Source organism: Oreochromis aureus, linkage group 22, assembly GCF_013358895.1.
Source record: "Oreochromis aureus strain Israel breed Guangdong linkage group 22, ZZ_aureus, whole genome shotgun sequence".
Classification (NCBI taxonomy): domain Eukaryota; kingdom Metazoa; phylum Chordata; class Actinopteri; order Cichliformes; family Cichlidae; genus Oreochromis; species Oreochromis aureus.
The window spans coordinates 39,576,412-39,604,172 of record NC_052962.1 but is presented as its reverse complement, the minus strand read 5'-3'; the positions used below and the strand labels follow the sequence as shown (position 1 = coordinate 39,604,172).

General features: G+C 41.5%; 1 protein-coding gene across 2 annotated transcripts; it reads right to left on the bottom strand.

The window, feature by feature from the left end:
• Positions 1-13,317: 13,317 nt before the first annotated feature.
• LOC116317426 (class I histocompatibility antigen, F10 alpha chain-like) lies at positions 13,318-23,598 on the bottom strand. Of its 2 annotated transcripts, none has more exons than XM_031736190.2 (9): positions 23,440-23,598; positions 19,051-19,326; positions 18,673-18,963; positions 16,901-17,185; positions 16,048-16,185; positions 15,214-15,240; positions 14,694-14,777; positions 14,516-14,566; positions 13,318-13,787 (listed from the first exon to the last, which is right to left on the bottom strand). In XM_031736190.2, the coding sequence occupies exons 1-9, from the start codon at positions 23,510-23,512 to the stop codon at positions 13,753-13,755; spliced, it is 1,260 nt and encodes a 419-aa protein (XP_031592050.1). In that variant the 5' UTR covers positions 23,513-23,598; the 3' UTR covers positions 13,318-13,752. The 2 variants fall into 2 exon arrangements, with proteins under 2 accessions (XP_031592050.1, XP_031592057.1); XM_031736197.2 differs by lacking the exon at positions 23,440-23,598 and adding an exon at positions 21,266-21,448.
• Between the last annotated feature and the right edge of the window lie 4,163 nt (positions 23,599-27,761).

Below are 27,761 nucleotides of genomic sequence, written 5' to 3'. Positions count from 1 at the left end.
ACAGTTTAAGCTGCTTGAGAGGGTGGAGACCACATTTCGTTTTTGGGTCGAGGAAATAGAGGAGACCATCATGGACAACGTACTTTTCCAGATCTTGAATATCCTCCCCAGTTCGTTGGTCACTTTCCAGCTGATTGAGCAATGAGCCTGTGACTGGGTCTTCAAGCTGCAATTGACGAACATGCGGGCGGTCCGAAACAATTACAGAAGGCAGAGCACGAAGGTCCATGCTCCCAATCACGGCATAGGGAGGGAGATGATCAATAGGGGCATCCACATCTGGTAGAGGATTACGTGAAAGGGCATCGGGCACCTTATTACGTTCTCCAGGTTTGTGGATAATGCTGAAGTCAAAGTCTTGAAGGCGAAGAGACCACCGAGCAAGCCTGCCAGAGGGATTTGGTCGAGACATCAACCACTTGAGGCTGCTGTGGTCAGTGTAAATGGTTATGCGCAAGCCTTCGACATAAGGTCGGAAATGTTCCAAGGCCCAGATCACGGCCAGACACTCTTTCTCTGGAGTTGAGTAGGGCTTTTCTGATTTGTGCATAGCACGGCTAGCAAATGCTACAGCAACGTCTTTGCCATCCTCATCTTTCTGCATTAATGCTGCTCCAAGACCAGCATCGCATGCATCAGTGTGAATGAAGAATGGACGCGAAAAATCTGGGAACCTGAGGACCGGTGCTGAGGTTATAGAATGTTTCAGAAAGTCCACAGCCGCCTGGCACTTGTCATCCCAGTGAAACTGCACGTCCTTTTTAGTGAGGGCAAAGAGTGGCTCTGCATGGCGGGCATAGTCCTGTACAAAGCGGCGATAGTAGCCAGTTAGGCCAAGGAACTGTCGCACCTGCTTTGTTGTGGTCGGCACTTTGAACTCAGTCACGGCTCTCACCTTGTCAGGGTCAGGATGAATGCCAGCCGGCGTAACCCGATAACCAAGGAAGGTGAGTTCTGAAAGGCAGAATTGGCATTTGCTCAGCTTTAAAGAGAGGCCAGCGGACTGAAGCCTACCAAGGACCTCTTTTAAGTCAAGCAGGTGTTGCTCAAAGGTCGGTGATGCGACAACAATGTCATCTAGATTCACCGCGCAGGACTTATAAATCAGGCCAGCTAGAACATTGTTCATAAGCCGCTGAAAAGTCGCAGGGGCGTTACACAGGCCGAAAGGAAGGACTCTGAACTGAAACAGGCCACAGTGCGTGATAAAAGCAGTCTTTGGTTTAGCTTCTTTAGCAATGGGGACCTGCCAGTAACCTCTAGCAAGGTCTAGTGTTGTCAGAAACTTCCCTCTCGACAGAAAGTCCAGTGATTCATCCACTCGCGAGAGTGGGTAAGAATCCTTCACGGTCAGCTGATTTAGACCACGGAAGTCAACACAGAACCGCGGTTCGCGGGGGGGTTTGTTCACAATGACCACGGGGGCTGCCCATGGTCCCGATGCAGGTTCGATGATGTTATCCTGTAACATTTTTTGCACTTGCTCCTCTATGATTTGCTTTTTAGCTGGTGAGGTGCGGTATGGTGGCAAGTTAACAGGCTTTGCATCCCCGGTTACAATGACATGTTCTGCCAGAGAAGTGCGACCAAGGTGGCCATCAAACAGGTCACCAAAACTACTTAACAACTCTAACAGGTTTTCCTTCCCCTCAGAATCCAAGTTAGCTTCTCCAGCCTTATCATGGAGGGAGAGCTGCGGGGTGCCCTGCAGAGTCATTGTTCCACACTCGAGATCAGCTTCCACAAAGCCATTTTCACAGAGTTCATCAAGACATGGGGGGTTATCATCCATAATTACAGTATTAGTTGGGACATGTATTGTTAGTGAAGTGCGAGTCACAAAGTCCATCCCAAGAACAAAGGGGGATGACAGGTCCTGCACTATCACGAACCGCTGATAGACTCGCTTGCCCATAAATCCAATGGTTAACCAGGTTACTCCCAATGGACTGCAGTTAGTGCCATTGGCCAGTCTTATGGGTGGAGAATCCCACGGATTCTTTAATGACTGATTTTGATTTTTCTCAGGTAACAGGTCTGCATTTACTGCTGAAAGAGATGCCCCTGTATCTAGTGTGGCATCCAGAGCTGCCCCATTAAAGTTCACTTTAACTCTGAGAGGGGTGTTCCACGATGATTGCGAAGTTCCATCTTCAACGTGATTGAGCACTGGTGGCACACTTTGATCTGACAAAGGCGATGAGGGCTGAGTTATTGGCTGGGGGGAGGGTTGCCCCTGTGAAACACTCTCCCCCCCCTGAAGTTTCCCTGCCTCCTGCCAGCTGCTCTCGTCTCCCTGACAACGCCAGTTTCATCTGGATCCGCAGGCTGAGTTACTGGATGTTGGTCAGGAGACAGCGTTTGAGGAAGCTCCGGAGCCATCCTGGGAGAGTGTCGAGCTCCCTAAAAATCAGTGGAACAGTTAGGGCATGTACGAGATGTAACACCAGGCATGGCACATTTGAAACAGCGGGGTCCTCCCTCAGCTCTGTTTTTCAGCTGAGCTCGGGAAGGCTGTGAAAGGCTGGTGCCAAGAACAGAATGCAGCTCGTGGGCACGCAGCACTAGATCAATTACTGACCTTACAGGCGTTCCATACAGTGCTACTCTGTACTTCTCCACTGCGTGTTTACAGATGAGCTCAATTTGCTCCTGTTCAGATGGTGGGTTCCTCAGTCTCCTAAATTCACTGAGCATATGGGCAACAAACGTTGGCAGAGGCTCCTCGGGGTGCTGGAAACAGTCCAGGATGCCTCTCAAAATCTGCTCCTGGTTGTCAGCAGGCAAGAAGACAGTTCTGAAAAGTTCACAAAACTTAGCCCATGTAGATACATGAGGAATGAGCACATTAAACCACTTTCTTGGCTCCTTAGCCAGGAAGTGTGGTAGCTCTCTGAGGATTTGGGCGTCTGTTAAGTCCAAGGAGGTTTTATAAGCATTAACAGACTGTAGCCATTCTTCTGGGTGAAGACTGCCATCATTAGCGAACACAGTGGGCTCGAATTTAGCTTGGTGCAATGCTGCAGCAAGGACTCTGGTTGTGTTAATTAGCTCCAGCGAATCTGACTGGGATTGGGACAGAACCCTGGCGGGCTGCGTGGGGCCAGGTGCTGAGATAGATTGCTCCGTTTCCCTGGTTGGCAGGCCTGGCACATATGGAGTAGACGAGGCCTGAGGAAAAGCGTGAGTAATCTCGGCAGCTGGTACTTTTGGGACTGGTCGTTTTTGTTGAGCCCACTGCTCCAAAATATTCCTCTGGAGGTCCAAAGAGTCATGAAGGCACTGCTGAAGCATATCAACCTCTGCTTGTAGACTTTGCACTTTATGCCCAAGATCAGCAGTACTATGTCTGGCAGTAAGTCGGTTGGGGTGTAACATAAAGTCTATATCATCACACATGTCAGTCAAGTCAGGATGAGTAGCCATAATACACACTTATCAAAAACCCAAATCTATATAAGGTAGCAGAAATTAACTTCAGTTCTTATCTCACAAAAATATCCAAAACATGTGAATTCTTAATTTTAGCAGCAAATGTTTTATCTGACTTGGAAACGTGGAAGCAAAAGAAGTAAACACCCCAAATCAAAAGCGTTTAGCTGCAAATTAGATCCAACCTCATGAGTAACTGTGCGAGAGTAACACCTTTTCACTTAAAACAGCATCTCAATAAGAACAGTTAAGTCAGTGAGAATCAATAGTAAATCAGTTTGAAATATAGACAGCGGTTTTTTTTTCTCTTTTTTTTTTCAAATATATACACTCACAACATCAGTTCGGTGATTTTCCAGTCGACTCCAAACTGTCCTGACAGGGCATAGAGGTTTGTCCCGTGGAAAAGTTCCCACTTGCAGAGACCGTACGGATGAAGCAAAGTCTGCAGCGTGAGCTCGGCTGGTGAAGGAGAGAGAGAAAAAGAAATCCGGTGCGCTTCACTCCGCATACATGCACTTCAGAAACTATGAAGAAGCGGCATCCGTCTTGTGTCCAGGTAGCGTGAATCCACGTTAATCCAAAAACGTCGCGGTAAAGTCGTACAGCAGATAACGATACTATATCCCAAAAACAGGGCTGCGGCGGCTTCACCCGTTGCCGTGGAAACACACCTCCGTAATCCGGTGAATCGGTGATCTTCCCGACGTCCGCGTCGAGGCCAGCCTGGTCTGTTTCCGTGAAGTATGGCAGACTACTACTAGATCGACTTTGCCGCGATGTACCTTTTAATGTATCAATCATCAGCTGCTCGAAGATACTGCATGCTGAGGTCCAAGGAAAGATGTTCGGGCGCCATTTTGTAACGTCGGTTTGTGTTTAGTGGTTGAGAGGAGGCGGCAAAACACTTAGCAGGGCTAGTCGAAAGAATGCACACTCACCACTGCATCAGGAATTCCACAGCGTGTCCTTTAATAAACCTCGTCTTCGCCAACCATATAAGCCCAGTTGAACGGCTGCAGCTTAACATACAGCGCACAGTGTTCGTACAACCCATACGTTGCAAAAGAAAGGTGTGTCTGGAGAGGTAAAACATAAACCCCGTCCTTCCTCATGTACTGGCATGCAAACACATGTCCACACAACCACAGAGAGAGAGAGCAGTGGCGCAACCTGATGACACCATCAACCCTCGACTTGGGTGTCTTAAAGGGACACCACACCATTGTGACTGTTACAACTGGAAGAACAGTGGATAACAACATTAGATTACCAAGGCTAGGCAGAGAGGTGTTTTGGTTTTCTGCCTTACAGAGAAAGGAACAGACACCAGATGAGGTCACACAGAAGAGACAGACACAGAGACGGCCAAGACAGCAACTGGGGTCAAGTGTCATGCAGTTTGGGCTCCGGCTAGTCACCTCGAGAGGATGGATCCCATAAACACAGCAATAACCATGAATCCAGGAACACCAGACCAACGAGGTTCGAGAGGCTCTTGGTAAAAAGGGGGACATGGCTGTGACCCCAGAATACACAGATCTTTGTTTGAAATCGGGGCAGAATAATCCCCTGATCTGTGCAACGACTGAAGGGTGGGCTAACCCCGGAGGTCGAAGGAAGAAGAGGAGCAGAGAATCACCCGACTGGAAGACACTGGTAGCTGCAGCAATGAAATAAAGGTTTAAAGGTCCTTAGACAGAGGTTCTAGTCTGAGTACGTTTGAAAGGTATAAGGTGGCACCAAGATGGGGGTGGGAAACTGGTTATGTAAAAATAAAGCTGTGGGAGAACTGGAGAGTGATGGGAGTGTCATCTGTAACTACTGTTGTTGTAAATCTAGTTTTTCTTGCATCTGAACTGTGCAAACACAGAGGTCATCCCACATATTGTCCACCCGTTAAAGGGGGACAAAGGGCCTCAGGGGTAAGAAGAAATGGACCCTGCAATACTGGATTCTAAGGTGTAAGTGATCTCTTTAAAAAGAGATCAAAGGGGGAATTGTGAGATTATTATATTATCTTATGCCACGTTAGACCCCCAATTAAAGATTGTGAAATCATTATGTAGTTTTAGTTTGCATCATTCTCCGGACTTAGAAAAAGGTGACAACTATTACATTTGTTAAACTGATTTGTATTACATTGGACTGCTGATTCAGTGTGAATGAATATTGTTTATGATGCATGATACTGCTGAGTTATAAGAAATATTGTTTTCAGAGAGTCATGATCTTATTTGTCTGATTAGAAAAGAACAGAACAGACTGCACAGGAAGCCAAGGCCGTCACTTAGGCGCCGTAAGAGAAAAAGAATGTGGATGTTTAGGCTTTTACGACGAGGTGGGGGCCACTAGAGGCTATAAGAGTTTGAGTAACCCTCCACCAGTTTGAGATTTGCTGTGACCCTCTGCATGCATGTCTCCCCATCCGGATGGTTTACGCTCATAAAGTGTTGAATTGTATGGAATAAAATAATTGTTGATTGAGCATTTATACACCGAGTATTGTCCTTCTTTCAGCCCAAAGATCAAAAGAATTGGGACGTTTTAACAGTTTCTTCAGACATTCAGAAGTTTCCCTTCAGGCTTTAAATCTGTTTTGGTTGCTGGTCTGAGTCAGTACGGGAGAGCTACCGGGTCCGAACCCTGACCGTGGTTCACCTGTGAGTGACCTCAGCTGTAGAATATGGAGAGGGCCAGTTCCCCCAGTGATTACTCCTCAGTCCCCATCACTCTCCCATAATCTTAACCCAAATCTGAGCTTTCACCCTGAGTAAACTGCTTTCTTAATGTCTGCTGTTACAAAACATGGCACAAAGTAGTTATCTAAATCAGTAAATAAAGCTAAAATCATTGGCTGAAATATGAATGTTTAACCAAATCACACCATAATAAATCAGTTTTACTTTCACTTTTAATCTGTGTGGTAAAACTGTCTTAAAAACAGTAACTTACTGCTGTTAACTGTCAGTCCTGACCCCAACAGGACAAGAATGGTGGAAATGGGGAGAGTGAATCCAAAGCAGACCCTCATCTCCTCCCCAAAGTTTCAGTTTTATCCGACTGTCAGACTGAGACGAAGGGCCCCCACCTGCTAATGCTGACTGCTCGTACAGTAGAAACTTTGGTCTTGGTAAAAGAGGCTTGTTTCCTGTTCTTGCGTACTGGTGTGATCTCATTGGCTGTGTCCCAATGCAGGGTCTGCATCCTTCAAGGCAGCATTTGAAGGCCGATTACGTCGCGCCTATTGATTGCCCACTTAAAGCTGAGGCTCCGGCGCGTGTGTCGAAAAAAAAACCCCACACTGCCTCAGAAGTAGTGATGTGCGGATCGATCCTGAAATATCGATTCCTCTGATACCAATCATTTATGTTCTAGAATCGATTCTCACATTAAAATATCGATATTTTAGTAATTTAGGGTAAATTTGTAGTTTATCATTAACAGGAACACAGTGAAAGAAACTATAACATTCTGATTGTCTACATTCAAAGGAACTACTTCCTCTTCCGCCTTTCATAGTCATGTGCGAAATACGGCTGTATAAATGTCTCGCAGCCGCTGGCGTGCGCACTCACAACAATGGCGGAGCGTAATTGTGCGAACGTACTTTACCTCCACCAACAGCTGATACGTGGTTTGCGATACATGTGGCAAAAAAGTGAGGTGTTGTGGACTTACTTGCCAACCTTGAGACCTCAGAATTAGGGGGACATTCAGTGATAAATACATTTTACAGTGTTTATTTATCGGATAAAATACGTTAAATGTCACCGTTATTATTGGCCGGCCCGGAAACAGCGGGGGTGTCCAAATTCAGAGGCTGCTTCCACCTGAGGACCCGGCCTTCGTGGTCTAAAGAAAGCCGGGTAGTACGTCACAGGCTCCCTCGGTGGAGTGAAACTCTGCCGTCTGCTCCTTGCTATCTAAAATATAACCAGGCGCTGACTTAAACTCTCGACCATCTCACACTTCTGTTTAATTAGTTTTCTGTTTGATGTTTATTCAGCTGTGTGAAAACCCCGGAGGAACCCACCCGAGGGATTAATAAAGTTACATTTAATTTAATCTAATCTAATAACTTTAATCTCAGCTTCTCAGTTATCAAAGTGACTTATATATCCTGTTTAACCCGAGTAGAAAGACCGCGGGGGTTTGAAGACACTAGCTGTGTCCCAAAACGTCGGCTGCATCCTTCGGAGGACTCGGCCTTCGCGGTCTACGTGGGCAGGGTCCTTCGAAGGCCGGAAGTGCGAGGCTGTGAAATTGGACGGTCTAGCCTTCAGATTTGCATCACCGTCGGTGGAGTTTAATAAACTCGGCCGTCTGCTCCTTGCTATCTAAAATATAACAGGACACTGGCGTAAATTCTCGACCGTCTCACACTTCTGTTTAATCAGTTTTCTGTTTGACGTTTAGCTGTGTGAAAATCCAGGAGGAACCCTCCCGATGGATTAATAAAGTTTTATTTAATCTAATAATCTAATAACTTTGATCTCAGCCAAACCGATTTAATCCGGAACAAATAAAACACAGAAAAAAGGCAAACAATTACATTTTTAAGTTATCCAAGTGACTTACATATCATTTTTTACCTGAGTAGCGAAAGAGCGGGGGTCTGAAAACGATGAAGCTGGGAATCCGCTGCTCTCGCCAGCTGGAGTGACCATTGAATCCCCCGGTTTGCTATCGAGCGGGTGGGTAACAGACGTTTCCGAAAACGTCGGCACACTTTTGCAAATATGTGATGTCTTGATAAACCAAGCAGATATTTGAAGTTTACACAGCTACTTTCTTGCCTGAAAATATGTTAAAAGTTTATTTTGTGACCCAGAAAGATTAATAAGACTAATTTTAAAACTTAGTAGCGGCCGCCATTGTTGGCAGCTGAAATTTGGCTGGGCCGCGCTATGAATTCTGGGATATGGTGGGCCACGAAGGACACACTCGACCCATCCTTCAAATTTGGGGAAATGAAGGACGCATTTGTCGGCCGCACTTGAAGGAGTCGACGAATTGGGACAGCCTTCGTCGCCTGGCTGTGACGTAATCGGCCTTCAAATGCGGCCTCAGGAGGATGCAGCGACGTTTTGGGACACAGCTGATGTGTCGGTCGGCTCAGATATTTGAAGTTTACACAGCTACATTCTCACCTGAAAATATTGTAACAAGTGTCACCTGGTAGTTTGTTGCTCTCTGCCAGGTGATTGGCTGAAGAACTGTGAAAAGGTAGTGGATGTGTGGGGAGAAGTCAGCGCTCTTCTGTGGAAAAAACCAGAGGCAATTAATCCACTCGGTGCGAGTGGGTATACTGTCGGTAAGAGACTTTTGCCATTTTTGTTTGGATCATTTGCTATGGTATGTGCCTATTTTTAATGTGTCATTGGACTTTTTTAGTGTGACCACGAATTTTAATAGAAGAATTGATCAAGCCCCGACTGCGCGCAGGGAAACTGATCAATATTGTAGGTATATTGAGTGTTTGTTTTAGCTTCATGATTTTGAATAGTTTCATAAAATTGGTATTTTATTGGGTAATATTTTAATTGATAATGTTGTTTGTTTTTCAGCTGTGCTGTCTCTGCTGTCCTTTTTTCGTTCTTTTGATTGATTTGTAATTTTGTTTTGGCTAGTCCGTCCAGCTGTAAAGGCGGTTATTGATTGAGAGTGAGTTGTGTAAGGGCGGACTAACCTCCCTTTTTTTTGGTTTTTGTTTAATTGTTTGTGCCACTTCCCTTTATCTCCCAGATCGCAGGCCATGCATAGCACTGATTCCCAGCTGCGCTGAGACCTGAATTGTTTGCAGTGCGTGCCACGATTGCAGTGTCGCTAAGCGGGGTGTGACGGGTTGCAGTGTTGTTATTTTCGCACGTTTGTGTGGTAAGTCTCATGTGCAGCTGGGATATCAGCAGGATGTGTTGTAAGTCCTGTCTGGAAATAACTGGGAATTTGTATGTTTAATTAATGTAATAAATAAATGATCAATTTATTTCTTTGCCCCGTTTACTCATACCTTGTCCCTTGGTTACAATATGTTAAAAAAAATTTGTGACCCAGAAAGAGAAATAAGAGTAATATTAACCCTCGTGTGACCCTAGCGAAAAAAGGGACCCGTTTGGGTACGAAGGGCAAAGGATGGGTATAAATTTTAAGGGATGCTCAAGGGTTAAAACTAAGTAGCTGCCGCCATTGTTGGAAACTGGAATTGGCTGGGCCGCGCTATGAATTCTGCGATATGGTTTTTCAATTTTGTTGTCCGGGTGGAAAATCGGGAGAAATTCTGGAGAATGGTGGCTCTGGGAGATTTTCGGGAGGGGCACTGAAATTCAGGATTCTCCCGGAAAAATCGGAAGGGTTGGCATGTATGGTTGTGGCAACATCACTAGCCTTGTCAAACACCTCAGAGTAAATCATATCACACAATATGATGAGCGTATGTTGAGGGGAACTGAAGAGGAGGAGAGGGACAGGTGCTGCTAGGGGAGACAGACGTCTCTCACAGAGTCCTTTAGTGCTGCAGGCAGGCAAGGTGATCAAATAGCAGTGGTATCGCACATCACTACCAGAAACATTTCCGTTGTGTTTTGTGTGCTTTTGCAGCATTTTTCTTTTTGCAAGTGTTTTCTGAAGTTGCAGTCCGTTTGGCCTCTCAGGGCCACCATAAAAATGGGTTTAAAAACATAAACAACTGCGGGATACTGTTTGTCCGTGATTTGAACAGCCCAGCGCTGCTCCCGACGCAGGGAAAACCAATTCTGCAGGGGAGACCTACCTCGGCACTTGTGCAGGTGAAGCCAAAGGGAAGATATGCTTCACCATATTTTCTAGTCTTTGGCTTAGAATGAAGTTGGTTTGGAAACATATTCAGCGATGCTTCATCTCCTGATTTGTATTTCTGTGGGCGCCCTGTGCTAGCAGTGTCCAAGCGTTTTGTCCCCCCCCTTTTCATAGCGCGCCCCCCCTGCAATGGCTCTGCGCGGCCCCACACTTTGGGATGGTCTGTCGTAGTCTAAGGAGCTTGGAAAGAAAAGCATCTGGACTTCTTTAAGTTGCTTGAAGACGTTTCACCTCTCATTCAAGAAGCTTCTTCAGTTCTAAGGTCAAATGGCCGAGAGTCCCAGATTTAAACCCAGTGGGAGTTCCCCCCCCCCCCCAAAGAGGGACAAAGGACCCCCTGGTGATCCTCTAATCACATGCGCCAAGGTGTGAAAGCGGGTGTGGGTCACAATCAGCCAGGGTTTCGGGTGAGCTCATTGTGAAACCTGGCCCCACCCTATGTGATTTCCTGAGGTCAGATGGCCCAGGATGTGAGTGGGCGTTAAGGATTATAGGATTATAGATCCATCCCAGACTTTGGGGGGGAAACTCCCACTGGGTTTAAATCTGGGACTCTCCACCATTTGACCTTAGAACTGAAGAAGCTTCTCGGATGAGAGGTGAAACGTCTTCAAGCAACTTAAAGAAGTCCAGACACTTTTCTTTCCAAGCTCCTTTGACAAGCAAGAACAGAAGAACGATGGGTCGGGTCTCAGAACTGTCACGTTAAAAAATCCTAGTTTTTCCAAGAAAACAAGTTTATCAACTGATTGTTTATCAGGGACTGACTAAAATACCAAAGAGCAAAGCTTCCAGATTCATAGTGGATGTAAATATTCAGATGGTTTTTCTCAGCTGGCTGGAATAAAACATTTCCTTCTGTGTTTTTCCACCTGTGTGACTTTCAGAGACTCATTCCCTCACTTACATCTACACGGCACTCTCCAAACCTGTCGGCCTCCCGGGCATCCACGAGTGGATGAGAGAGCGTTTAACAATAATACTAATACTAATAATGGATTGCATTTATATAGCACTTTTCGAGACCCTCAAAGCACTATATAATTCCACTATTCATTTAACTACAGTTAAATGTTACAGATGTAGCCACAGCTGCCCTGGGGCAGACTGACAGAAGAAGACAAACAGAGCTGGGGATCAAACCAGCAACCTTCCAGTTAAAAGATGAGCTTCCCAACTCCCTGAACCACAGTTTACCTGCTGATTAATGGGAAAAAGGCACACAGTCCCGCAAGAGTCCCACAAGTTATTCCTGCTTCCTCATCGTCTCCTCTAAATCTTCATTTCCTTGTCCTTTGTCCTTCCTTTATTTCATTCCCCTGCTGTCAGCCCCTCATGTTCTTCAGTGGATGCACAGCTGTGAGGGTGAGACACTAGTTTCATCTAGTGACATCTAGTTTCTGTATTTTGATATTTATTATTAGACTTCATAGAGGAGGCTTTGTGTGTGATTATTCAATTCAATTTTATTTATATAGCGCCAAATCACAACAAAAGTCGCCTCAAGGCGCTTCATAGGTACAGAGAAGTATATTATAGTTCAATAACATTCAGAAATCCAAGTCTTCAGTTAAACTTCCAACTTTTTTAAGTTCAGTTCAAAATAAATGTAAAAAGCTTAAAGTTTCCTGTGAGTTAAATGTTTCCTCCTTTATTTGAACACAACAGTCTCATTATGGCAGCAGTAATGCAGATTTACAGCTCAATATAAATGAAAGAACACACGACTACCTATCAGCAAAATCAATAATCAGTCATAAACTGACTCTTCACGTTTTATCTTCAAACTGTAGTTGTACTAACTCGCTGCGCCCACAGAATGGAAGATATTTTAGGATTACAAGATGAATTTGAGTCTTGCAGCAAATATTTCACTGACAGTTTCATTATGTGGACTGAACCTTTTACTGTAAATTTGTTTAAAAGTACATTTAGAATTTTTTTGGGGAAAAAAAAAAAGCTGAAGACAAAACTTGAGTTCAAACTTAAAATCTAGAATATAATTAAAGCATCTTATCCAATCAATAAAGTAATCCCAGTTCTTAATGAATAAAAGTACAAATTACCTCGGGAACAGAAATTTTCATATTAAGAGCTTACATGTAAATACAAGAAAATACTAAAACATTACATATTTTACAGATTTCTGCCCTGAAATTTCCCACAGAAAAAGTTTCTGTATTTTGAAAAAAGTTTCACTGCAAACAACTTTTGAAGGCACAACAAAACAATAAATGTATTTACACAGACAGACTTTAGTTTTTGTAATCATCCAACAGTTCACTCAATTTGGCCAAAAACTCATAAAAGCATAAGAAAAAAAAAAAAAGGAGATTAATCAGTATATTTTTCCACGCCCCTGTGACAATGATCACACGAGAGTATCTAAAATCATTTCATTCTCATGAGCGCCTGATGTCTCGCTGTTTGTAAAGGTCTGATTCATTAAGCCAACTTGCAGTGAAAGCACCTTCCCTCATATTACATTTTATGCTTTGTTTAGTATCCAACCATTTTATTTTAACCTCCTAAGACCTGAACTCTTTCATGGCATTTTTAATTTCTCTTTGCTATTGGCACCTGACAAATGTAAAAACAAAGAATTACCAGATTTTTTTTTTTTTTTTTACAAGATTTGTTTTCTAAAAAAAATACGATCCACATATGAGGAGAGGTTTTAAATTTTGATAGAACAGTGGCAGTATAGTTTTCTCTTTAGTGGATATCAGGCCCTTGTAGAGCAAAATTTAGTATTTTGGTCAAGACAACCCAAAATGTGATGTCCACATATGTGGACGCCAGGTCCCTGGAGGTTACAGCATGTATTTGTATTCACTTCTAAATTTTGGAAGAAGATTTTAATTGTATTTCTTCTACATAAAAACATTATATGCATTAACAGACGTCACACTCTAGAACATTTTCTTCCACCTGCCTGGAGATGTTTCCTGCAGAGGCAGCAGGTGTAACTGCTGAGCTCCACCCACTTGATCAGATGCAGATTTTAGTGCCTGCTTTGTGTCCAATCTGTATGAAACTACAACAGGCTGAAGTTTGTGTCTCTTATTTTATTCTCATAGGTGCATAAACCAGTGACAATGTTTCAAATATTAATCTATACAAACATGTTTTCAGATTTATGATTTACTCTAACAGTTTTAAACTTAATTTTGTTTCCTGTAGTTCCTTAAACTGGATCAAAACTGACTCATATAAATTTTGCTGTCATGAATGTTCAGATTGAGGAAGCATGAACACTTTTAAAACCCATTTCATGGAAAGCTAAAGAACCACATTATACCACTGATCCATCAGATTTTTAATCTGTAAAGTGCAAAATAAACAATTTATATTTTATTATTATTATCATTATTATATTTATTTATTTTTTAAATTATGCTCTTGTAGCCTGTATGCCAATAATCTAGTTCATGCGAGTCTTTAAGTGCTGTGATGAAACTTGATGTAGCTGAAGATTCAGGATCACTCCTGGGCCTGAGTGAGTTTGTCAGAATCAGCTGCAGGGAGGAACAACAGTATTATTTTACATGTAAAGTAACAGCAGGTTTTCAGTGAGGGATGCACAATCCTGATCATAAAATTACAATTAAAGTCTTATGTGAATTTAAATATTGCTTCTTTTTTTTACTTTAAATCAGTTAAATTTAACAAAGAATTCAAAAATAGAAATCTACTGATTTGATATTTATTAGTAAAATGTAAAAGTCCAAAAAAACAACTAAAAAGTCATGAATCACATTCATTTGACCATATCTCATTTCACTTGAATCGGTCTTTACTGCTCACTGCTCTTATTTACACTCACACTAGTGTCTCCTATTGAGTAATTCTGAAAGGGAACATAACAAGAGAAACTGAAAGGGAAAGCATCGTCGTCACCTGAGCTTTATACTGACATCAGCTGAGTGTGAACAAAGTTTGCGATACAATAAAAACTTTTGCAAACAGAAAAAAATGTTAGAGTAGCAGACATCAAATATTAGCGGTTTTATTAGCAAATGTTAGCAGCACTGCACTGGTTTCTAACACATGGAGCAGAAAACAAAACAGATAAATGAACTGAGTCGATCTATTTATTACATGTATTATCTTTATTACTATGTATGATCCGACTTTTTAAGTCAGTATGACACTGATATCAGACTGGAGCATACCAAACTGTATGTTGACTTTTTACTATCCTGTGTTAAACTGTGAATCTGTGAAGTGCATCGGAGATACTTACAAGAGACACCAGAGTCATCGCTGCTGGAGTTAGACACTTTGTCAAGGGACTCTGTGAAGGAGGAAAAAAGTAATCAGCTGCAACATGAGCTTAAAATGTATCAGTCACTACCACAGTACAGAATAATGTGACTCATATTCTACAACACAGAGCAGCATGTTAGCTGAGGGAGACTTACTGTCACTGCCTGTGAGAGGTTCGGTTTCCTCAGCCTTCTCATCTTTAGCATCAGCCTTCTTATCTACTTCCACTGATACACTTCCTGTAAAGGCAACATACATTTTGAGCTACATGAAGCAAAACAGCATCACACACTGATGTGATGTTTGTGATCGTTCTGATGTGAGGGTCGTTCCTTTCATTGTTTACTGCAGTTTCTCACAGGCTAAGGTGATAAGTGGTGCTGTCATGTAGTTAAACAGTGGGAGAGTGTAGACAGGGGTATATTTATAGTTATAATTTAAAGATATACGTGGTAAAAACGATTTGACGTTCATAAAAACCTTTTTTGTTTCACTCAAGAAAATAAAAAATAGCCACATCCCACAATTTCTATTCATCATTATCAATTAAAAAAAAGATCAAAGTTGAATTTGAATGCAATAATGATTAGCACCAGAAGTATCAGAAAACCCTATCTGAGCTCTGGAAACAGTTTTTCTCCTAAAATTCCAAAAGTCACAGAAATAAGGACTTACCCAGTGGAGTAGAAGTCCTGGAGTCATCTGTTAACAAACAGACAAAAAAATAATAATTTAAAAACAGAATAAATTACTACAGTTTCAGAGTATTTCATCAGTCAGCAATATGCAAGTGATTAACATGTAGTTAGAACTATAACACTGTAAAGTTTAGCATACATCATTGCCTCTTAATCCCACCCACAATTTACTGATAATAAATATAAAAATCTAATTACCATTTATGCTTTAATAAGCTCTAAATGTTAGTGGAGGAACCACAAAACCCTCCTCTATTCTATAGTGAAAACTGAATCATGAAAACATTTTTTTTTTTTAGTAAGACAAAATATAATGGAGGTTATGAAAGTTGTTGTACACAAAACTAAAAGCTGACTGATGCAGAAACTGTGTGATGAAGACCTCAAAATCAGTTAAATTTTAGTTTATTAAAGCAAGGAAAACACACATTATCTCACATGATGATCGACAGGATTTCTGTTTAATGTGACCTTTGAGTTTTTCATGAAGTACATAATAAAACAATCTCAGACCTTTGACCCTCATAACACAGGTCATGGATATACGTCCTCATTTTTACAGCTGAAAAAACTTGAGGAGCTGCTGTGTGACATTAGTTTGCATGCATGTTATAGGTTACTAACACGACTTATGTTATTCATGCAACTAAAATGGTGCAATGATATGGCGAAAAAGCAAAGTGTGTTTTTGCTTTTCATGAATTCCTTTTACCCTGATGGATGTTTTTAATGTTCTGTCTGCCCTCTCACAGCAAATAAAACATTATTTGGAAGGGGAAAAAAGTACATTTTCACAGTGCATTGTACTTACCATTGTTTCTGCGACGTCGGAGCACCACAAACACAGCTACACCAACACCAACACCAACCAGGAAGAGCAGGCCTCCTATCACTCCACCAATGGTACCAACCATGTTACCAGGAGGCTCTGGGTCTCCGACCTTGTGATCTGAAACGCAGAAAAGATTGAAGGTATATCAGTTTACTTTAATAATCTTTTCTATCCTGCTGTGTACGTTACTGAAATGTAATCTTCAACGTACAGTCATAGTGCAGTTTAATGACACAAAATAATATGGCATTAGTGATGTGTGCAGATGAGGAACGTGACTTAAACCAAAACACTTTGATGCTCTGAGAGCTATTTGTCTGTTCTTTGCAGATCACCTCCACTCTTAAATGACTGTGCAGTCGTGGGAGTAGATGTGACGAGCTAGTTTTACAGTGTTCTCGGATGGACTAACATGTGTCTGATCACAGGACTGTGATGAGAAAGAATATAATAGAGGGCTCTTCTGAACAAACTGCAGACCTTGCTATGCTAACACATCATGGTGCCCCTCGTGGCAGACATGTTTGTGACGCGCTCCTGACTCGGACTACACCCACACATAAGCTACAACTGCTACATAAGCACTGGTTTTACTTTATTATTTTATGCTTATTATTCTATGCTCAGGGTTAAGATTAATCCTTATTTTAGTTGTTTATGTAGTTGTGTGAAGGGAACCTGCAAAGTTAGAAGTTCATTGCTAATAACCACCTGGGACACCTGTGTTTTGTGGGGTGTAAATGACAATAAACTTCTTGAATCTTGAAGCTTACAATGAAGGTGAGCAAATAACGAAGCCATTTTTTTTTTTTTTTTTTTTTAAGTCTCTTACCCCAAAATTTGGTTTCATGCACATTGGATGCATCATGATCGACTTCACAGCTGAACTTTGACAGGTCAGACTTCAAAATCTCCACATGGTCTCGTCTCTGGAAGGTGTCATCGTTATTTGGAAGAACTCCTGAGGTCCTCAGGCCGTCGTCTACAGTCAGAACACGTCCGTTCCTCTTGATCCTCATTTTGATGTCTTTGGGGTAGAAGCCTGTGGCGAGGCAGGTCAGGATGAGGTTTGTGTCCACTTTGGCCGTCTTTGCAAACACGTACACGTCAGGTGGAGCTGGAAGGAGGAAAAAATGAAGTGATGTCACTACGTATGATAACTGTACATTTGATTACCTGAATATGATTTTCCTCTGACAAATCAAAGCTAAATCTAAATGTCAACACCAGGATCTTAAAATGTACTCTAAATTCAACAGGAAGCCAGGCAACGGTGTCACATGAGAATACTTGGAGGATTTTGTCAAAAGTCTAGCTGCAGCATTTTGCACAACCTGCAGACGATCCAGAGAACCTTTGCTTAGACACATAAACAAAGAGTTACAATAAAGCGTGAGGAAATAAATGCATGTATAGCAATCTCTAGTTCAGGGCGAGATAAAATAGGGCTTAACTTGGCCACATTTCTTAAATGATAAAAACAAGACCAAACCAGAGATTTCACATGCCCATCCACTGTGAGAGTCGAGTCAAAAGTGACACCTGAATTCCTGACAGAGGATTTAACATACGCTGAAAGAGGACCAAGGGCTTTCACTATCTGGGATAAAAATATGTCTGGAGCACATATGAGGACTTCAGTTTTCCCCTCGTTGAGTTGGAGGAAATTTGCAGCCATCCAACGTTTGATGGAATCTAAGCAATCATTTAAAAGCTGAAGCTTAGATAAATCCTGGGGGTTAAAAGAGATGTACAACTGAATGTAATCAGCATAACAGTGATAAGAAATGTCCTCAAAAGAGCCCATTATATGCTGGAGGGGGAGAAGATATATTAAAAACAATAAAGGCCCCCAAACCGAACCCTGAGGGACACCACAAGTAAGGGAGGTAGAGGATGACCTAAAATCGGAGACCACCACACCATTTAAGCTCTTTTACATGAACTAGAATAAACAATGTCTACTGTGCAAAAAGCCTAGTGTCTGATAGATATTTACTATTTGGTTAATTTCTCGTTCAAAGTGTCTGCTATTGTGAAATCCAATATTTACGCTTTCTCAAATAAAGAGACTGAGAAGTTCAAAGATTCTTTTGCTATGTTCACACATGAACGAACCTGAACTTTTCTAGAGGTTATGTAGAGCTTCCTGGAAAGACCTTCAAGCTCTCTAAAGTCAGTGTGGTGTCCCGCTGCATGACAGTGTAGATGACTGTGATAAAAACCTAAAAACAATTTATCATGTGGCTGTTCTGCCTTCAATATCCCAACTGATTCTGTAAAAATGTATTTTAAAAAAAGGTTTTAGGAAAGCCCGGGAAATTTGAGTTTGAGAAATATTATTAGGATTAGATTTTTTTTGATATATACTTAAACCATAATTACACTTTTTCATGTAAATGTTGAAACATGTGGACGTAAAACAGCTTTGTGACAAATGCTGTGAAAAAGTAAGGGCCACAGACTGAAATCCACTTTCTGCCTCACCCTGTCTGAACAACAACAACTATCAATACAACTAATTCTTTAAACTATCAGTTACTAACACAAATGTTCATCATTATTGTGAATATTACAAATTAAGTGATTTCATGTCATACATACAGGCTTTTTTTAGCTGCTTATCCTCATAACCCACAAACTTGCTCAGCCAATCGATGCACTCGTTCTCCAGGTATCCCTTGGTGTACTCTTTCAGCACCTGGACGCCGTCCCACTTCCTCTTGGTGAGTTCTGCCTCCGGAATCGGAGCGACCCAGACTCCGTTTTTATCATCGAAGGACAGGAAGTCGTTTCCGTCGTAGTTGTACATGTCCATGCCTCGGACAAACCTGAGCGTGCCGTCAGGATTCGTTTCAGCCTCACAGCCGTGCATCCACTGAAGAACATGAGGGTCTGAAGGAAAGAGAAAGAGGACACCATGATGTGTGGGTCAAGATTAATCAGGCCTTGGTTTGTCACTGAAATAAAGCAAAAACTTACTGGCAGAGTCATTCTGTCTCATTCGCTCCATCAGGATGCCGATGTTGACCTTGAACCACTGCTGCTTGCTCTTGCGGGACTGTGTGCCTTTATCCCAGTAATCAGCAGGTAAACGCTCTCTCATCCACTCCTGTCTGGGAACCTTTGCCTGATGTTCGCTGTCAAAGTAGTCGATCATCCTGTCGTCCAGCAAACCCATGGCTGTGAACTCGTGGATGCCCGGAAGGCCGACAGGTTTGGAGAGCGCCGTGTAGATGTAATGGAGGGAGTGTTTTTCTGAAATCAGAAAATATTTATTTATTTCTCACAGCTGAGAAGCACCAGCAGACCAGACTCGTGCACTGAAGTCGACAATGAAAAATAAAGTTAAAGAAAAACAGTGGCTTACTGACGATCTGTAACTAATATTCAGTCAGAGTTCAAACTAAAGCTGTTTTCAGTTTCTGTTCTCAGCTGTGTGTACACGTCACCGCGGTGCACCCGATCTACAAACTTTACTGATGTTTAAAGTCAGAGCAAAACACTTCCTGCTCTCGCTCAGTCTTCAGTTAGCTCGCATTAACAAACACTGAAGCTTTTTTTATGAGTTTTTGTAACACCATGTTTTAGTTTTTAACATAAAGCTCAATAATTCTCCTCTGAACTGAAATTTTCTATATAAAAACACTGTTCAGTTACTTGTGAAAGAAAATAGAGACAGCTCTGACAACAGCGATGATTCCCTTCTGAACAGGTGCTAGAGTCCAGCCTGGATGTTTGGACGTTTTTACTGGTGTCAGTCACAGAACATTATGTCAGGTTATAGTAATGAACTAAACCTGAAGAAAACGGACAGAAAATCTTACAAAACTATTTAAAATATTTAAAAAATTAAAGATATTATTCTTAGTCTCTCTGTTTGGTTACTGCAGAGCCAGCTTTGGTCCACTCACAGCAGGATGTGTGCGCCACCATCAGTCAACTGCTGGTACTGCGATCTGTTTTTAGCTTCTTACGTCTCACAATCAATGCTCCTATTATTATTATTAATAACAGCCACAATAACACTGAAACCAATAAAAACTCAAAGAAAATATGTTTAAACTTTAAAAAATGAAGTGAATTTAAAACCTATCAAACCTAAAAAAAAAGAACAAATAAAACGAGAATAACAGCGAGGCAGACTTATAAAACTGAGAGAAACTCAGTATTTTTGTCTTCTTTGTTTACTAAATGTAAAAAAAATAATAATAATAATAAAAATCAAAGTAATAAAATGCATCATCACTTGTTATTACAATAATTAAATAGCTTTCCTGAGCATTAGCTGTTCTCCTGGTAAAGAGATTATTTTAATGTTCCTGTTTCTGTGTAAACTTCACCTCATAGACCCAAAATAACGTCAGCATCACAATAAGTTTCATTTAAAAATGATTCCTTTGATCAGCAGCTCTGAACTCAAACCCACAGAGAAGTGTAAAGAGACACGAGTGACGTGTTTCTGTCAGGGTGAAAAAAAACACCCCTGCAGTGTCTCAGGTGTGTTCACTGAATGTGGGAAAATGTTATTAATTCAATAAAAGATTTAGTTTTCAAATCTCACACCTGTCTCAGGTAAGCAGGAAAACAAGTTGTTTACAGTAAACTCTGAGATGCTTCTGACTGTTCGTCACGTCACAGATATGATAATAATGTGATCAGTCCGGCTCAGCAGCATCAGCTCACACTGACACACCTGCTCTTACCGGTTTACTGAGAACTGAGGTGTGTCAGGACAGGATTTACAACCGCTGCTAACACGAAGTCCACTGATATAAACCCAGAGGACTCTAACCTGTATTATTGCACTGGTTAATCCACACACACACACACACACACACACACAGTTTACAGCCGTGATCTTCAGTCAGCTTTGAAGTTTAAATGCAAATATTAAACCAACAACATTTTAAATATTTGTAACTGTAAGTGTTTCTCTTCGAGCCTCAGCGGGCCCGCGGTCACAGCTGAACTTGAGAAACACCTGGGCGGATTAAAGCGCTTTCTTCTTCCCTACTTTCACACACCTGGTGTGCAGAGTCCCGTCACGGCACCGAAACACTCAGGAATCTCCGTTTAATACCGATAAATTTAACTAAAATCGTCGTCTGAACTTTTGTTTTTCAGCGACGTCACAGTCCGTTTACTTTCGGTTTGAACCCGCTCCGTTAGCGTCGGTAAAAAAGCGCAAACTCACCGCAGTTTACGGTCAGCGCCGTCCCCAGAAGGACGAACACCACGAACAGGTTCATCGTGACTCCGAATCAGAGCCTCTGCTCGGTGAAAATCTCAGATTTATCCGCTTTTCGGTCGGAGCGTCCTCCCCGCGTCCTTCTCTCCTGATCGTCTCTATTTCCTGACTCTGTCTCCTCACTGCTGCATTCACGGCCGCTCGGAAACCACAGACGCCTTCAACTCACGCCCACCTGCTGGCCTGCTTTGTGTTTACATAACTGGCAAAGGCGATAGAGCAGGTACAACCAGCCGAGCTCAAACTGTCCTACAAACTGCATTTATTTATTTTATCACAGAAACAGAAGCTTCAGGTTTGAGTGATTGAAAAAACCTCAAATGTCCCCGACTGGAAGGATTTCACAAACCGAAGAAGCCCAGCTGAGTTTTTTAAAGCAGTCCAGACCACCAGGACCTGACGGACTGACAACACGGACACCTTCACCTCAGTGCGCACAGATCAGTCTGAAAAACTCAGCTCAGAGAAACAGGATTCACTTTATACTCAAAGTCTACCCTGGAAAAAGATTAATTAATTAAAAAAAAAAAACCTGTGCGTGTTTCACGTGTTTGTGGTTCTTTAGAATAATCCTTTTTTAAACTAAAATAATCACTTTTCAGATTTATCCCTGTGTGGATTAAAGACTTAAAGAACCAGCTGTGCCTGATGAATGTATTTACATGTTTAAGCTTAGATCAGTGAATGTGTCACAGAGCTTCCTGGTTCCTGCTCTGTGTTTTATTTCCTCATTGCAGCAGTTTGCGTCAGCTGATTCTTCTGTTCTCTCCAAAACATTTCATCTGCGCACATTAAACATGTGTCGGACTCACGGAGGGTTCATGGAGACTTGTTAAACTGTAAGAAATGTTGGAGTAACACAAACAAACTCATACCAGGAAACTGACACTTCTGATGGGCGGGGTTTGTGACTACATTAAAAAAAACAAACCTGTAGCTATAATCTAATAACATTTAATAATTACTTTAAGTAACGCATAATTCTGAAATAAATGCGCATTTTTATTTTTTCTATATTAAAATCATAGGAAACACAGTGTGTACTGATATTACACAAGAATGAGCCAATTAAATGATTAAATGATGTTCACCCACAACAGCTGGAGTCACGTTCACAGGAGGAAGAACTGAAAGACTTTGAGACAACTTGTTGTTTTTGTTTATGTTTCCTTGAATATGTGGGAAAACAGAAACATCTGTGTGGACCCCAGATGTTCATAACCAGTGTGTCCATATGTGTGTGTGTCTATGGGATCATTCTGTAACACTAACAAAGAAAAGATGAAGAATCATCTGATGAGTTATTATCTGTAAATCAACACACACACACACACACACACAGCTTCTGTCCTTTGGCTGTGGGACAGGCCTCTAAACGGGTTTCCGTTTATGTGAAGAGACTAAAACATGATGAATAAACTGGCCGATCCATCTATTTATGAAGGTTAAAGGTCAACATGTCCTAACAGGAGTCTGAATTATGAGATGGACCAAAAACTCAAACAGTCAGATGACCAAGTGATGATTAACTGAAGGGATAAGAGCCAGACTTTGAGTGTAACGGTGTGTTCACACCGAACGCGATAGGCGCGAGCGAAAACGCCCCAAACGCCCCTAATTTGACGCGTGCACATTCGCACCTCAACGCGTGTCCAAGAAAAATCCAAAATTGCATATTTTGACGCGCGTGAACCGGAAATGTGGGAGGGATGTGGGAGGGATGTGGGAGGAAGTTGTGCCAGACAGTATCTTTGCTAGATGGCAGCTGTCGAGCTAGCGTTTGAAGAGAGAGTCTCCCTCCTCTATTTACTGTGGAGTATGTTGACTTTACATGTAAACCTGACGCTCTGGCCGCCTCTATCGCGTTCGGTGTTGACAGAGCTAAACGAGCTTTGAGCCACAGATGTGTAGAAAAGCCCAGAATCAAGCTCTTATTTATGGTCGGTGGAGGCGAGATTAAACGAAGACACACTTCCTGTTTCCTAAAATATATATTTTTTAAAAACATGTGAATGATGAGAATCCAGCACCTGGTTTATACCAGCCTGTCAGCTGAACTGTAAACAGGAAACTAATACGAAGGGTTTTTTACGGTCATGTGGTCAATGCGGCCCACTTACCGCCTCCAGCCGGGCCCACGCTCACCCACAGGAAGGGCAGAAACAAAAAGATCCAGGTCTTTGTGAAATTCATGATTTTGATGCGACAAAAGTCTTCAGAAAAACAGAAACCTCCTCAGAACAAGCCCGCGGTCCCCGCGGGTTGCTGTGAATATTATTATTACTGCTGCTACCTGTAGGGGGCGCGATAGGCGATCAGCTGCCTCCATTTACACCCGCCTTCTTCACACCAACGGCAACCAATCAGATAACTAGTCTGTGGTTGCTGGGTAGATTACATGATACAAGGTTAGAGCCGCTGAAGAGTGCTGTGACGTCACAGCACTGAGATATTTGAAGTCGCTGCCAAACTTTTATTTTTATCCTGTAATATGAATCCTGCTGCTGACCTTCACTTCTGCATGTTTGTCACCCACAAACACTCTAATCACTCAAATCTGTAACGAATAAACAAATAAGGACTTTTTAATAAAGTTTACTTCATAATAAACACTTAAAACACTGTTAGCCTTATATCAAAGACAAAATATCAAAGTCTCTGGCAATTCTCTACAAGGTTAAGGATCTCATTAATCAAACATCATTATATACTCTCTATTGTTCTATTATACTGCCGTACATGACATACTGTGTGGAAGTGTGGGGAAACACGTATAAGACACACATCCATCCAATATACATTCTGCAAAAAAGAGCAATAAGGATAATAAATAAAGCTACTTCAAGAGAACCATCAAATCCACTTTTTATCAAATTAAATATTCTCAAATTTAAAGATTTGGTTGACCTCAGAACTGCGCAAACAATGTACAAACCAGCAAATGTTGCCCCACAACATTCAGAACTTGTTCCAAATAAGACCAAATACTCCTGACCTGAGAGGAATCCTTATGTTCAGCAAGCCAGTAGTAAGGACAAATGTAAAATATCACAGCATTACAGTCAGAGGAGTTAGTGTGTGGAACACCTGTACAGATGAAATCAAGACAAGTACATCAATACAAAAATTCACACGATTGTTCAAAAATAATAAATTCATGAATATAGGAAATCTTCCTCTCAGTGACTGAGTCGTCCCATTGTGTCCTCATTTTTTATAGATCAAGGCCAGAGTAACCCAGGCTTAAGTGTTCATTAAGGTGTTTGTCACATAGATATAAAATAAGCTCAGAGATTAAGTTATAGACAGGGAGATTAGTTTATGTAAAAATGTAGTTTGTTGTTGTTCTGGTTTACGTGCTGAAAATGGTTTTTATTTGTGTATGTTCAATGTGTTAGACTTGTACATAGTTAACCATATATGATCAAATAATGTTGAATCTTGGATATGGATTTGTAAGCAATGAAATTTGAAATAAGGGGGTAGGAACAAGAAAAGTGTAAACTTCATCCTACTCCTTTTCGAGCACACACATTCTGTAGACAAAGATATATACATGAAAACTTGATGATTTTTAAGTTTTGTTTTTTTTGTTTGTTTGTTTTTTTCTGTTGTTATTTCAATTATATTTGCATGTTCAAAATAAAAATTATATCTATCTATCTAGAGCACTACAGATGTTTGAATTCAGGTGTTAATGAAATATCTTTACGTCTGAACCTCAGTAATGAATTATTTGTACTCTGAGTAATATTTTAAATGTGCGCTAGGCTGCTGTAAAGACCTCCTGATCAGAGGTGCCTGAGCCTGGAAACGCTGCTTGTTCTCAGTGTTCACTTACATTATTCAGCTACATGATGTGAGGCTGAAATTCACTTTCATATCTGAGCATCTTCATCAGAATCTAAGAATTCCTCATGTTGCTCATCTCTTTCTCTTTTTGCTTCTCTCACTCTGTGATAGTTGACCTCTGTGTGTGTGGTGGGAAAAGGTTTAAATTACTAAATGTGTGTCAGAGCTGCCGATCCTCATGTAATACAGATATTTGAGAATAACAGTGTTGTTCTATTGGCTTCCCTTCATTGGCTTCCTGTTAAATCCAGAATTCAAAATCCTGCTCCTCACATACAAGGTCTTAAATAATCAGGCCCCATCTTATCTTAATGACCTTGTAGTACCATATCACCCTATTAGAGCACTTCGCTCTCGCTCTGCAGGCCTACTTGTTGTTCCTAGAGTATTTAAAAGTAGAATGGGAGGCAGAGCCTTCAGTTTTCAGGCCCCTCTTCTGTGGAACCAGCTTCCAGTTTGGATTCAGGAGACAGACACTATCTCTACTTTCAAGATTAGGCTTCAAACTTTCCTTTTTGCTAAAGCATATAGTTAGGGCTGGACCAGGTGACCCTGAATCCTCCCTTAGTTATGCTGCAATAGACGTAGGCTGCCGGGGATTCCCATGATGCACTGGGGGTTTCTTCCTCACTCACTATGTGTTAACAGTCCTTTCTGCACTCAATCATACTTGTTATTAATCTCTGTCTCTCTTCCACAGCATGTCTTTATCCTGTTTTCCTTCTCTCACCCCAACCAATCAAAGCAGATGGCCCCGCCCCTCCCTGAGCCTGGTTCTGCCGGAGGTTTCTTCCTGTTAAAAGGGAGTTTTTCCTTCCCACTGTCGCCAAATTGTTAGCTCATAGAGTGTTGTTTGTCTTGGTTTTCTCTGTTAGGTCCTTACAGTATAAAACACCTTGAGGCATCTGTTGTTGTGGCGCTATATAAGTAAAATTGATTTGAAGTGAAAAATATTTGATACATGAGGCTCAAATTTCACAGCATTTATTATATTTCTTCAAACCTCAGATTATACAATCTTTGTGTAAATCAAAGATGGTTGTGCAGAAAATGATCGACAGATTTGCTGATTGGAGATGAAATGGTCCAGAATAGAAAAACTGAATGTTTGAAAATTTACTTTATAAATTCCAGATATGGCAGATTCATCAAAGACTCACAGACAATATTCATAACTGTTTGATTGTTGCTACAAATGACAGTGCCTCTGTGTGTAGGCAGCAGCTATGAATGTGAGAGGTTGTAGAGTAAAAAGCAAAAACGCACAGAAAAAAAATTATCTTATATTTTGAAATTTTCACCTATTTTTTATACCCTTTAAAATTTACTGTTGCAGAAAACGCTTCACAAATGTGAAGATTGATATTTACTCAAATATACTGAAAATTTTTGCTCATATTTATATTTTTTTCTACTTACATCCACAACTCTGAGGACAACCTCTCAAATCAGTGGCTACAAGTGCTCAACTGCGCCCCCCAGAGGCACAAAATCAACCATTCTGGGCTTTGACTTTTGCAAACATCAGTTACAATCTGACCTCACTTCACTGCAAGTGTTTCTCTCTGCAGAAAGTCTATTGCAGGGGTCGGCTACCTGCGGCTCCGGAGCCGCATGCGGCTCTTTAGTCCTTATAGTTCCTCGTGGTTTGGGAAAATAAATTAGAAGCATTTACCTGAAATGTATTATATTTATGTTAGTTCTTTAAAAAAAAATTCTAGTTCTAAATTGGAAGATTATTGTGATATTGAAATATAAAAATAAAATTATATTCTATTATTTTTTCATCGCTCAAAATAAGAGTCACACTCGCAGAAGCCGGTGTACCCGCCGAAACGCCATGAATTTATCGAGACTTTCAACCCCAGATAGGCCAATTATGGATCTTCGGATCCACATTATGTCAGCAGCTCCACCGTGAACTATGTTAAAAACAAACACCGCTCACGCCTCACAGATGACAGCTTACAGTCCTGATGAAAGTGACTGCACTGTGCGCAGAGGTTCAGGAGCAGAAGTCTTATTGTAAACATATCACCGCAGACCCGACGATGTTTCCATGAACATACTTTTCAGCATACTGACCACTTTTCACACACGGTTGCTGTACGCACACAGCCGGCTGTAGCTTTTCAGCTCACAGCCCGACAACACACCAACAACAACACAACAGCATAGATCGCACAGACGTTAAGGTGGCGAGGCGTGATTGCGGGTGTCGCTCAGAATTTTGCAAATATCTATTTTCCATCTTTTAGCAGCATAGAGCTTTTTTTCCAATTACTTTTTAAAAGTCAGGTCAAGGCTCCAAAAGCCCAAAGGCGATATAAGGGTGGCGGCTCACAGCAGTTTTTGTTTGCTACATGGATCATTTAGTTCAGCTGGGTGTCTTTCCTTTTGTTATATTTCTTTAAGAGTTCAAAATGTGTTAATTACATAAATAAAATGTAATTTTCTCTGTAGCACTTCATGGATTTCATAAGCAACACAGCTTAGTTGTTCACACAAAGCATAAAGGTAAAAAACAATATATACAGTGTTATCTTCATTTTAGATGTTAACAAGTATTTGCAGCTCCCAGTGTTTTCTT

What these genes read in the sequence shown, in the direction of transcription:
- LOC116317426 (XM_031736190.2), bottom strand. Translation starts at nt 23,512, where the DNA reads ATGAATTTCACAAAGACCTGGATCTTTTTGTTTCTGCCCTTCCTGTGG. An exon ending in ACCTCTCACAGGCAGTGACA is followed by an intron (nt 14,567 to 14,693) that starts GTAAGTCTCCCT and finishes CCTCCTTCACAG; the next exon opens with AGTCCCTTGACAAAGTGTCT. An exon ending in CGATGACTCTGGTGTCTCTT is followed by an intron (nt 13,788 to 14,515) that starts GTAAGTATCTCC and finishes TCCTCCCTGCAG; the next exon opens with CTGATTCTGACAAACTCACT.